The sequence below is a fragment of the Xiphias gladius genome, chromosome 6, assembly GCF_016859285.1.
Source record: "Xiphias gladius isolate SHS-SW01 ecotype Sanya breed wild chromosome 6, ASM1685928v1, whole genome shotgun sequence".
In the NCBI taxonomy this organism is placed as follows: Eukaryota; Metazoa; Chordata; class Actinopteri; order Istiophoriformes; family Xiphiidae; genus Xiphias; species Xiphias gladius.
This window is the reverse complement of record NC_053405.1, coordinates 17,632,684-17,645,815: the sequence shown is the minus strand read 5'-3', so window position 1 is coordinate 17,645,815 and position 13,132 is coordinate 17,632,684. Positions and strand designations below refer to the sequence as shown.

Here is a 13,132-nt window from a genome sequence, read left to right as displayed (position 1 = left end):
TTGTATATAGTAGAATAATGTTAGGTAAGTGAGAAGTTGTATTGTTTAATTTTTTTTTTTATTTTGGGGATTTTTGTTTCATTTACACCACTTCTTTTTGCCAGGGGAACTCTCAAGACCAAAGAACACACATAAGACAGACAATAAATTCTTAAAATGTTTTATTTTCGTTTGTGATGGTCATCGTGGTTTCAAGTCGTGCCAGGGCCACGAAAAGCGCCTCACATTTGATCGAGGCTGTTTTGAAATATTTTATTCACCACGCCCCTCTATGTCAATCTAATAAATGTTTTACAGAAATCAAGACTCCTTTGACTCTTTGTGCATTTTGGTGATTACAAAACATGTTTTACTTGCACTGCTACAGTTGTAGTCTACTACTACTGTACATCAAGTGCTTCATCATATCATTCTGACATACATACAGTTCAGTCTGAGCATATGGGTATGTCTGTATTTACAGAAAATGACTCAGTCTATCTTTACTCAGAAAGCTCCTTTTCCCTGCTCGGTCCCATTCAACGCCACAGGGTCTCACTCCACATTATCAAGCTACAGATGTAGGCGATATACTTAGGAGGGTGTAAACAGCCACGATTTAAAACACAGAAAGTGAGCCTCAGACTCATTTATCCATGGTCCACAGTACTACCAGTCATGGGCGTACAGGTACGTCTGCTCAGGAATATTTCCGTCTGAAGGCGCAGCCTAGATGGAAAAAAATTTTAATTTTTTTTTTATCTCAGCGTGGGCAAAACAGTGAACTGGAGCTTTTTATAGTTGGGAAAACCCATATCTCACCAGCAGTCAGTCTGCATTTCCCCCCTCGTGGCCGGCAGAGGATTAAAGAACAGCCCGCACAAGGTACCACTGTCTGGGCATGGCTGAAGATGGTGGTGATCCTGTAGCAGCCTGGAGAGCGTTGAAAGACAACTGAGAACACACCACTTTAAAGCACATAATTTATCCAAAAACGCATTAGAAGATCAGTGAGGAAGTGACGTGTGGTGCAGTAAGGGCCCACAATCCTTACTCATATATATCATATATAAGTAGGTGTTGGGATCTTCACCAGCCTTCTTCTTTCTCTTCTCTTCTTTCTCCTCTCCTCCTCAGATCTGTGCATCAGATCCCTCTCGGCCAACAAAGGACAACACATTTACGATGTTTTTTTTTTTTTTTTTTTTTTTTTTTTTTTTTTTTTTTTTTTTTTTTTTTTTTCTTCACGTAGGTTTCGTTGATTGATTTTTTTTTATTGTTTTTTTTTGCCCCCCTTGTTGCCTGCAGCGCCCTGAATGACTTGCTAGTTCGAGCAAGTACAGACATGTCCAGGCCAGCCCGGCCATCTTCACTGACAGCTATACCTGTGTACTGAATGCACATTGTGATTTATTAACACGTTTAGGCATTGTCATTCTGTACAACCCACAAATCAACTGATTAATACATTTTTCTCAGTCTACTTTTATACTGTTATATTTATCAATTAATAACATAATATTCCAGCAGCTCTCTGTCAGCCAGATCTGATCTACAAGTTCTAACGTTTCTAACATCGAATAAAAAAAATTATATATATATATATATATATAAATATATATATAATATATATATATATATATATATATATATATGCGACATAAACATTTTCACTTACAGGCATTTTTGCTCAGATAACTCGGGGTTTTCGTCCAAGGAAAATACGGTGCAGTAAACTGTTGTCCGTTCAAATGCGCCTCTCCCAACACTAGTCACCTGTAGTTCGCTGTTGGTCGGATGACGAACGTTAGGTCTGAGTACCGGAGGAGACCGAGAAGGCGGGGTGTTTTCTCGTTAGGGGAGGCGCAGCAGATAATAGTGGCTGAACTGGTACATGTTGAGAACATAATTATGTTACTTTAATAACTACTTTTATAAACAGTACAAAAAACGAGTCCAAAACAACTATGAATAGATAACTAACTAATTGTTTCGACTACAGCAGTTTTTCAAGTACACTAGGGTGTCTGGACAAGCTGGATCACCAACCACTAGAATATCAACCATGACGGATCCACCAACCTCCACCATTTCATGATGGTGATTTTTTTTTTTTCTGTTTCAAGTAATTAACACGCACAAAACCTATAGCAAGGTAGTGTTATTCCATTATAGGAGAACTGTAATTATTTTTATGATCCAAACTTCTGACAATTATTGTCTTTAAAGACTGATTAATTATTCGGTATATAAAATGAAAATGATCCTCATTATTCCCTTAAGGCCAATGTGAAAATATTTCAAATTTATTTATTTACCTTTTTATTTATTTTCTCACCAGCAGTCAAAAACCAAAATATGTTAAGTTTACTATCTTGTAAAACTATGAAAACAAGCAAATATTCACAATTAAGAAGCTAGTATCAGTGTTTTGCTTTTTTTGTTTTTGTTTGTTTGTTTGTTTGTTTTGTGGCATTTTTGCTTTAAAAATACCAAAAGATTCATCAATTGTCAAAGTTGTTGCCAATTAATTTTCTGTGATTCAACTAATTGATTAATCTAACTAATCACTTCAGCTCGAGACTACTGGTTGGTTTCTGGGGGCCCTGGGGCAATAATGAAACTGCCATGTGTAGTGGAGGTCAGTGGGGGCCCAGCACCAGAGCACTGCCTCAGGACCCCACCCGCGGTAACTACGAGGTTAGCCATGGGTCTAGACATAGAAAAACTGAAATGAACTTTTTCTAAACGGGACTTATAAACCTTATGTAGGCTCTTAATATGATATCAGGTATCTGTCAGGGGTATAATTAAGTCAGTGGATAACTGCCCCCTATAGGATGAAATATTTTGCCCCATTTCGTTTGACGACACAACACCGCCCGTAAAACCGACTCAGTATAATTACACGATACTTACAGAGAACATCCATCTCTTGTTAAGGAGATGTTAACTTTGTCATAAATGAACAGCACTCTTAGTCCGGGTGACCATAGACGCCAAAACGAGCTCACCCAAGGGGGAGCAACAGACTTCCGGAGCCACGACGACAGAGAAGAGTGGCAGTTGATTTGACCACACGACAGCTCACAGCAGTGACGTCTCTGTCTCCACACAGGGCGGGATATCCGCAGTAGTAAGCTAGTTAATAACATGGCGAAGACTTACGATTACTTGTTTAAACTACTTTTAATCGGCGATTCAGGCGTCGGAAAGACCTGTGTGCTATTCAGATTTTCAGAAGATGCCTTCAACTCAACGTTTATCTCTACTATAGGTGGGTAAAAGTCGTATTTAGTGGAATTGTCTTGGCCGAAAAGTGGCACAGGAGCAGCCCATCCCGTCGTGCTAATTTTTTGCTAACTTTCCTGCTAGCATTCATGTTATGCTAGTTGCTAGTCAGGAAGCAGCCCAGCCGGCTTGTTAGAGGGGCTTTTCCAGAACTTCCAGTGATGTTTTAACCAGCAGCGATGCTTGGAAAGCACCTGAATGTATGGCCTGCATAGGTGTGTATCGCACCCAAGCTTTTACGTGAACAATGGATAAACATTAACTATGAGCTGAGCTGAGCTAACAAGCTACAAAGTCTGTCATTGAGCTAGCGTTGATGGGTTTCACTTTTTTATATGGCCAGCTGACAGTACTTTGCACTCTCCCAGCCAACGTTACAGAAAGTATTAATAAACTTGACAAACTCTCTGTGCCTCTAAGGCCACATGCATTACTCTACTCTAATTATCAGTGGGATGCTCACTGAAACTTGGCACCACATCACTATCAGCGGTTGTTCTTAAATTGGATGAACGATGTGTTTTGTTTTGTTTTACTTCAGGTATTGACTTCAAGATCAGAACAATAGAATTAGATGGGAAGAAGATCAAGCTACAGATATGGTAAGAAAGTCATGAACTGCTTTCATTTCACACCTTGACTGATATTGTAGAAGCAGGATTTAGGGATGGAGAATAATTACACTCGGCTGCTAATTTGTTAGGTACATCTTGCTAAAATTAATTGCTGTCTAGTACAACAAGCGTGCTGTATTTCCTACATTCACGAAGGGCATACAGAGATATTACTTTAAATTGGGAGGTGCTTCTCATGTTTAGTTTTCCCACTTTATAAACTGGGTGGACAACATATTAGAAACCCCTCCCAGTTTAACATCAGTACAATCTATAACCGCCAAAATGACTTTTAAAAAAACAGTGTAGACAAAAACTGAACATTACAACCATAAATATAGGGTGCATTGCGTCATTGCATTTGTTGAATTAGACTGCATTAATTTTAGCAGGATTTACCTAATAAACTGGCAACTGAGTGTGTACTGTATGACCATTGTATAGCAGGACAATAACTGCAACTGGGTGCCTTTGCAGAGTATGCATGTTTTAAACAAGTTATGATGATGTGATATCACCAAAATCAAATATAATCCCTTTACGTATTGAATAAGCTATTATAATAGGACTCTGTAAAAGTTCTATTACATGTATACCTTATGTACAATTCATAACTATAACCCTGGTTGGTATCTGGTTTTATAATCTACAAAATAATCTGTATCACTTTGCTATTAAACAAGGCACCATTTAGGATTCCTATCTTTAAAACTTTGTACCTTTTTTTTGTGTCCTCCCCTGACAACACCCACAACTTCATAGTTTTCCTTGCATTTGATATAGAAAAAATATTTACTCTTATTAGTTAATTTAAACCTGATGAGACAATGTTTGTACCAGTGTATCCTCAGAAAACACTAGTTTAGTAAAGGAATGTTTTGGGGAATTCACTTACTTTTTGTCTTGCTAAAAATTAGATGAGAAGATCAACATCTGGTTTATTTTTTTGTGATTTCAATAGAGCGGTATCCTGTGATATGTTCACTCCTGCACAAATACTGGAACCAGGGGTAAAATCGATAGCGTAAGGTTGTCAAAGGTGTATTCCGGCACTCTAAAGCTGACATATTTAAGTTATGTACATGTATGTGTATCTTTAATACTTGTAGAAGGAAAATATGAGACATTATTGTTTAAAGAGCAGTTAGCATTAGAGCTTTGTCTTGACCAACAACAGCTGTGCCCTTTGGCTGCATGCAGCAAGTCCTGCTCTTAATATCCTCAAAGCTGCTGATTTTACAGTTTTCAAAAAATCACAACTGACTCTTGGATGTAGGAATGACGACTATGCAGTCTAAGTCTTACAATACAAAACTTGAAAATAAGACTGTTAGAGGCGTTGATTTTTTTTTTTTTTTCCTTTTTCTTTTTTTTTGACAGAGCTTAGCTCTTTGCTGTATGCGTATTGCTTAAAATTATGAGAAGAAGGTGGTGCTTTGGGCAGGACGGTCTGGATCTGCAAGGGAAAGTTAAAAAATGTGTTTTCTGTGTAGGGATACAGCAGGACAGGAGAGGTTCAGGACCATCACAACAGCCTACTATAGAGGAGCCATGGTAAGTTGCATTTTCACCCTTGCAACACATACATGAGTACAGATCCTCTCTTGGATCTGAATCTGTGGTGGTCATCTCCTTTTCTGCTAAAAACCTTTCCCGGAACCACACCCAGCATTGTTGTTAATTTTTTACACATGGTGGTGCATTATTGTGGTATTTTTGTTAGCGTCTCCTTTAGTTCAAGTTTAACTGGATTCCTGTGCTTTGTTTTGTTTTGTTTTGTTTTTTTTGTTTTTACTTCAGAAACCCGATTGATCCTTGTTGCCTGTGGTATTTAAGTGCCGTGCTCTCATTTGAGACTCTACAGTAATGTGATCCATCACTAATAAATGTTGACATGAACAGCAGAAAACCTCATCAGACAGATGATTTCAAAGTCTGCGTCTGAACTAATGAGAATTAGTAAAGAATGACTTCTTTGTTGTCTGGCTGCTCAGTCGCCTAAAGTCTTCTCCTCTATGAACTCTCCAGGGAATCATGTTAGTGTATGACATTACCAACGAGAAGTCCTTTGACAACATCAAGAACTGGATACGGAATATAGAAGAGGTAAGATATTTTACATTAGTTAAATGTGTCTAGTTGTGTGTTGGTGAGTATGCTTTCTTTTGTACAAATATTGCTATTCAGCTCTTCTGTGTACACGCACGAGTGTGTTTTATTTTGATATTGATATTTACAAAGAGCTAAACAATATGTATAAATCTAACACATTTTATTACCATCAATTTTCCTGTCTGTTTGTCATGCCAATATATCATCCACAGCATGCCTCAGCAGATGTGGAGAGGATGGTCCTGGGGAACAAATGTGATGTCAATGACAAGCGACAGGTGTCCAAAGAAAGAGGAGAGAAGGTGGGGTGATAAATTTGACAAATAAGTGCAATGAGAACTTGATTAAAAAGTACACTAGAACCTTGCTCTCTTGGCATACATATTTATTGTCTTTACTGACAGTTATTCTGTCTCTATTCTACTGTCAGCTAGCGCTGGAGTACGGTATCAAGTTTATGGAGACCAGTGCAAAGGCGAATATCAATGTCGAGAATGTGAGTTCACACTTTTCTGCTATTATTCATTCACAGTTGAAAGTATTGTTACTAAGAGTTGGGCCTTTGGTCATTGTTGTCTGCATGTTTAACAAGAATAGAGTTTGAGTAATCCACTACACAGAAGGGATTAGATGTAGTATTTATCTATTATATATAACAACTCAAGTACAGACTACACAATGACTGCAGACCAAAAACCAGAATAAAATAGGTGACCTCAATACACTACCAGAGTGGAACAATATATTTTTTTATGATGCTTATTGTTTTTTTTTTTAATCCTTGGTAGCTGAAAACTACAATAAGCTAATCAGCCAGTCTTCTTGTGGTCCACGTATAACACAAAAGACAATAATCATAATAAACCATTAAATTATAGCCATAATTGAATTGTAACCACATAATTTGTTCACTGCAAATCCTTAGATTGTTTGTTTATCATGTAAATGTTTTGCCTTTGGTATACAATCATTGAAAAGTGAGATTTAATCAAATTTCTTCTGGTTTTGTTGATTTAATTTAAACCCGCAACCTTCCTTGTCAAAACCACTGGACCCACCCAGAGTCACTACCATTATTATGGTTTAATTTGCTTACCTGTTTTCATCTGCAGGCCTTCTTAACCCTCGCCAGAGACATCAAAGCAAAAATGGACAAGAAGCTGGTAAGAATGTAGAAAAGTGGAAACTTAATTATTAGAAAGCTGGTAGTACTGGACACTGTGTGTGGTATCTGTCTTGTGTCATGTACTAGTATTTTGCTGTTCTCATATTTGTGGTTTCTCGTGCTTGTATATTTTAGGAGGGTAACAACCCGCAGGGCAGCAGTCAGGGAGTAAAGATTACAGAACAGCCCAAGAAGAGCAGTTTCTTCCGCTGCACGCTCCTGTGAGGAGACGGGAGTGTCGGCATCCACCATCGCCTTAACTGTGTCCCCCCACTGGACAGAACTGGACAGAGCACACTCTGATCCCTCTCTTTTATCCTCCTCTACTTGTCTTCCTCCTTGTCTTTCTGGTTTGTCCTGTGCTTATCTACTAGGAACAACAAAAGTTTATCGCTACCTTGGTTTACCAGTCTACTGTTGCCTCTGTTACATCCTAAATCTCATACCTTTTTTTTTTTTTTAACAATTGGTCCCTAGATCTATGGTTTCAACTTTGTTCCTTACATTTTTATTGACTTTTAAAGACTGCCTCTTTGTGAAACACTAAGAGTGGTCAAACTGCTGTTTGTAAGTAATTGTTTCTTGCCTTAGGGTTATTGTCTTACAATAATGTCTGATACCTAGGTGTTTTTTTTTTGTTTTTTTAATCCTTGGTAGCTGAAAACTACAATAAGCTAATCAGCCAGTCTTCTTGTGGTCCACGTATAACACAAAAGACAATAATCATATTAAACCATTAAATTATAGCCATAATTGAATTGTAACCACATAATTTGTTCACTGCAAATCCTTAGAGTGTTTGTTTATCATGTAAATGTTTTGCCTTTGGTATACAATCATTGAAAAGTGAGATTTAATCAAATTTCTTCTGGTTTTGTTGATTTAATTTAAACCCACAACCTTCCTTGTCCAAAACCACTGGACCCACCCAGAGTCACTACCATTATTATGGTTTAATTTGCTTACCTGTTTTCATCTGCAGGCCTTCTTAACCCTCGCCAGAGACATCAAAGCAAAAATGGACAAGAAGCTGGTAAGAATGTAGAAAAGTGGAAACTTAATTATTAGAAAGCTGGTAGTACTGGACACTGTGTGTGGTATCTGTCTTGTGTCATGTACTAGTATTTTGCTGTTCTCATATTTGTGGTTTCTCGTGCTTGTATATTTTAGGAGGGTAACAACCCGCAGGGCAGCAGTCAGGGAGTAAAGATTACAGAACAGCCCAAGAAGAGCAGTTTCTTCCGCTGCACGCCTCCTGTGAGGAGACGGGAGTGTCGGCATCCACCATCGCCTTAACTGTGTCCCCCCACTGGACAGAACTGGACAGAGCACACTCTGATCCCTCTCTTTTATCCTCCTCTACTTGTCTTCCTCCTTGTCTTTCTGGTTTGTCCTGTGCTTATCTACTAGGAACAACAAAAGTTTATCGCTACCTTGGTTTACCAGTCTACTGTTGCCTCTGTTACATCCTAAATCTCATACCTTTTTTTTTTTTTTAACAATTGGTCCCTAGATCTATGGTTTCAACTTTGTTCCTTACATTTTTATTGACTTTTAAAGACTGCCTCTTTGTGAAACACTAAGAGTGGTCAAACTGCTGTTTGTAAGTAATTGTTTCTTGCCTTAGGGTTATTGTCTTACAATAATGTCTGATACCTAGGTGTTTTTTTTGTTTTTGTTTTTTTTTTTCCCCCGCTCTCTCTCTCTCCACCTGTTATCACTCGGTGAAGTCTTATTTATTCATTCCTTATCTCTAAAAGTAGCCCACATTATACTTCCAGAATATGCTTACTAGCTTACTAAACCAGTGGGCTCCTAATTTTTATATCATTAAGCTTTCAAATAATGTGACCTACTGTATGTCTCCAAGGTGGTCAGAGTACAGTCCCAGTTGAGTGGAGTTTTTTTTTTTTTAAACTATTATACTTCCTGTGTAAAGACTGGGTGGCCCAGATTTCTGTATTTCGACGTTAGGTAAAACAAACATGTAAATATGTATAACTGACTATGATGAAACAGGAGTGCCAGTGCAGTTTACTCCTCATATCAACATTGGAGTTTACATGTCCTTTGTCCACCTTTTCTACTCACTTTCTATTGATTTCTTAGGCTGAAACATTCCATTCATTCCTCTTGGTAACACTTAAATGTGCAATGTAGTTTATTTAGAGTCCAGATTTTGTTGGTCTTAAGTATTCACTTGGTTGCAGTGAGGCTGGGTTCTTGACAACATATGTTTGTGTTAAGGGCATACAGTTTCCTTATGTAGTTGCTCTCCGAATTTTTAGGTATTGCAATGTATTCTTAGAAAAAGCAAGATGTATTTAGGATTGAGAAAGACGATTATTTGATGCACTTCTAAAGTTGGACTAGCAATACCTAACTCTAACACCTGGAGGCAATGCAGTTACACAACAGTGACAGAAGAAATCGCAGCAATGGTAAAATCATTCTTTTATGCATTCATATTTCTTCCAGTGTTCAGTTCCAATGGGGGAACATGTACACAAATGTTTTTCTGGGCCTTGGATAGGGGCTGTGTTGTAGCAGTATTTATGGAGTGAAACAAAAACATAGCACCAAATGACAAAGTGCCCTTTTATGTTCTTATTGATTATGCACTTTTCCATTGTTCTTTCTGTTTAAAAAAAAAAAAAAAGAAGTTCTTAACATTTGTTGACTATGTTTGTTGCAAGTCTTAACTGAGAGCAAAGAATATTCATGCACAACGTTTCCCTGTACCCTATCTGGGTTTCCTAAAAACATCAGAGCACTGACATAGCCTATAATTTAAAGATGTTTTCCCCCATTACAACATTCCCATTCACGATATTTTTTCCAGCTTTTTATACTTTTGCATCTCTATTGATGCTTTTGGGAACCCCAGATGCCCCCTACCCCTCATTCACCCAATCTTTTTCTCTTATGCCCTCCCCTCTTCCTCCTCTTTCCAGATATCCCATGTCCTCTTTTGGCCCAGTATCATGGCCGTCTGAACTATGCATTCCGGGTGCGTAGAAAACCTCAAAAAGATTTGCACAGTTGACATGATGAGCTTTATTTGAGATTAGAAATGTGCACAATATCCTGACTGTTTTATATTCTGCTGTCACTCCAAATTCTATTCTATTTGCTTGGGTTGAGCTGTTCAGGTGTAAGAATTGGAAGATTATTGAAAGCTGGTTAGAATCTTCACAGAGGTTTTACATTGAGAGCAAATGATTTGTAGTTCTGCTGAAATGAGTCTGCCACTGCATAAATATTAACCTGTGGATTTAAATCATTGTCATTTCTGATGGACTAAACTCAAACGTTTCAGCACTCTTTTGGTTAAACTGGCTCTCCCGAATAAAAAAAATGCAGTTTTTATACTTAAATTTGGCTTAAATTTGGTGTGTAAAATGAGCTTAGTTCTTCTTTTCATCAGTCATCTGGAGTTCTCTTCTATTTTAAATCTGCCATTTCTCAGTCAACATACTGAATCTTCAGCAGACCGAACCTAAATTTGGATTTATTGATGGATTTGGTGGGGAATAAATTAAATAATTCAACAACTGTAAATAAGATCTACAATGATTGTACTGTAGTTTCATAAATCTTATTGATCTACACCTTTTGTAGATAAGTGTACTTTTGATGATTTATTAAAAATGAAATTCTTAAAAAATGTTTAGTCAGCTTATATTTGCACCATTTATCATTGTAGATTCATCTATATTAAATATGTAATATGATATCAGTGAGGTTAATTTAAGCATGTACAACAACTTTATACGAAAATGAAAAAAAATTCTATTCCAGCCAAATACTGCACTCGATACACTCACCTTCTTCTGGAACTGCCTGGCAGAGCTATAATGCAGTATCAGCTCTCACCAGCGTCCGATAACAGTAGTCACCTACAGTACCCTTTAAAAGTAGTTTTCAGGTGGTTGAGTGTGTGTATGTGGGTTGTTTGTGTGTAAATGGAGAAGGGCCTCACAAAAACAATTGCACTGGAGGTCATTACTTCTGCTTCACACAGTATAATGGAGGGAAATCATGCCAGAAAGACTTTGACCTTTATTTAGGGATTTTTCATTTAGACAATCATCATGTGGAGGAAGAAAACTTTCCATATTGGTTCTTTACTCTCCATGAAGTGGCCTTCAAGCGTTTCGGGGAATTTTCATTGAATCAGTTCATCAAACAGTTAATATGTCAGCAACAATAATGACACCAAAGACCATGAACCTAATTGTCAAGCTATTTCCTGTCTGTGAGAGGTTCCTTTCTTGCTACAACAGCAGATGGAAGTCAGAGCTGCTTTTGTACATGCACAGTATTAGCATATTATTAAGGTATCGGACACCCAGTAACTTTTTTGCTTTTTCTAAAAACCTACATACAGTTAGGCACATAAGTATTTGGACAGTGACCCAACTTTCATAGTTTTGCCGCTTTATACCACCACAATAGATTTGAAACGAAGCCATCAAGAAACAAAACTATGTAATATCCAACTTCACATCTCTCACTTCCCCGAAACGTTTCCATGTGGGTAATACAGTTTTTGAGAATTAAGTTTAAAAATAATGAATTACGAATTTCCTTTGACATGAAGGGAATAGTTCTATAGACTAAAATAGGCATTTCCAAATTGAAATGGAGAGGCGAACTTTAAACAAAGGAATTGGACCAATTATTATTCTGAGGAAGGTAGCCTGGAAGTGTTGTGACAACAATGTTAACGGGAGCCAAATGGTGACACTCTGACCTGCTACAACATGTTTTACATTAAGAAAAATGATTGTGGGGGTTCCTCTTTGTGTCTCCCATTTTATTCTTCCGCCAAGAGAAATGACAGAACTGTTATTAATAACTTTAGAGTAACTTTTTTTTAAATGTAAATTGAAGAAATATTATTTATTAATTTAACTCAGTTTAATTGAGTAAATTTACATTAATTTAATTGAGTAAATTTAATTTAATTACTCGGGTACACATGTGGCATGCTCCCCCAACCACTCAGCTTTTGGAAGCCCCCATTCCACTTTAATGAATTTAACTGAGTTTAAGTTAGTTGAATAAATTTAATTTAATTTAAATCAATAAATGTAATTAAATTAAATTAAATTAAACTTAAATTAATTGATAAAATTCAATGTAAGTTAATGATGTAAATATAATTTAGTTTAATTAACTCAATTTTATTTAATGGATTAAATTTTAAGTGTAATTGAGTATATATATAATTTAATTAGTTTAACTCAATCAAATTTAATTTACTAAATTGAATGTGTTTTAATTCATATAAATCTATTTAGTTGATTAAAAATGTTTTAAATTTAGCTCTGGAAATGCTAACGAACCCATTCAAAAGTGTGTCAAGTGTCCAAAAAGGAAAAAAAAAAGATCATCAATCAGTCCAACTTTAACAGAGGGCTTATGACAAATGTCAGAATTTAAGGAACTGAGCCTTGGGATATCTAACATTTAGCGTTTATGACATTTATTTGACATTTAGCATACCTTTGAATAGAGTGATCAGTGTTCCCAAATGTCGTGGGAAGAGCGTGGAGAGAATCAAGGTAGTATAGAACAAAGCACCCTTTGGGTCTTACAACTTGTGTCTTTGACCCTACCAAGGTTATAAGATTTTTGAACCTTTACTTTGGCATTTTTTTTATTGCTTTTACCTCCAGTTTAACTGATTTCCCTTGAATCTCGTGTGTTACCCATTGTAAAATATTTTGTGCGAAGGGTAGATGTTAAAAAAGTATTCATGGTGAATTTGGAGGGGATGTGGCAAAAGGTGCATGGCATATATTTGAAAAGGCACACACATACACACACAACTGTTATAATATAGTGTAGGAATAATAATATTGTACATTTGAATATTAAGGTCAAAGGAAGTTGTTGCTGAGTTAGTTCTCGATTGCCCGCTCCCGGTCTCATAGTATTATTGATGGCCACAGATTTAATTAAC

At 36.9% G+C, this 13,132-nt stretch overlaps 1 protein-coding gene and 1 pseudogene across 1 annotated transcript; one reads left to right on the top strand and one right to left on the bottom strand.

The window, feature by feature from the left end:
* Positions 1-156: 156 nt before the first annotated feature.
* LOC120790747 lies at positions 157-1,159 on the bottom strand (annotated as a pseudogene).
* A 1,891-nt stretch (positions 1,160-3,050) lies between these two features.
* LOC120790835 (ras-related protein Rab-8A) lies at positions 3,051-7,780 on the top strand. Its single transcript, XM_040128733.1, has 8 exons — positions 3,051-3,256; positions 3,812-3,872; positions 5,378-5,438; positions 5,913-5,990; positions 6,209-6,298; positions 6,427-6,492; positions 7,109-7,159; positions 7,297-7,780. Exons 1-8 carry the CDS (start codon positions 3,133-3,135, stop codon positions 7,384-7,386), a joined length of 621 nt encoding a protein of 206 aa, XP_039984667.1. The 5' UTR covers positions 3,051-3,132; the 3' UTR covers positions 7,387-7,780.
* Positions 7,781-13,132: the final 5,352 nt, after the last annotated feature.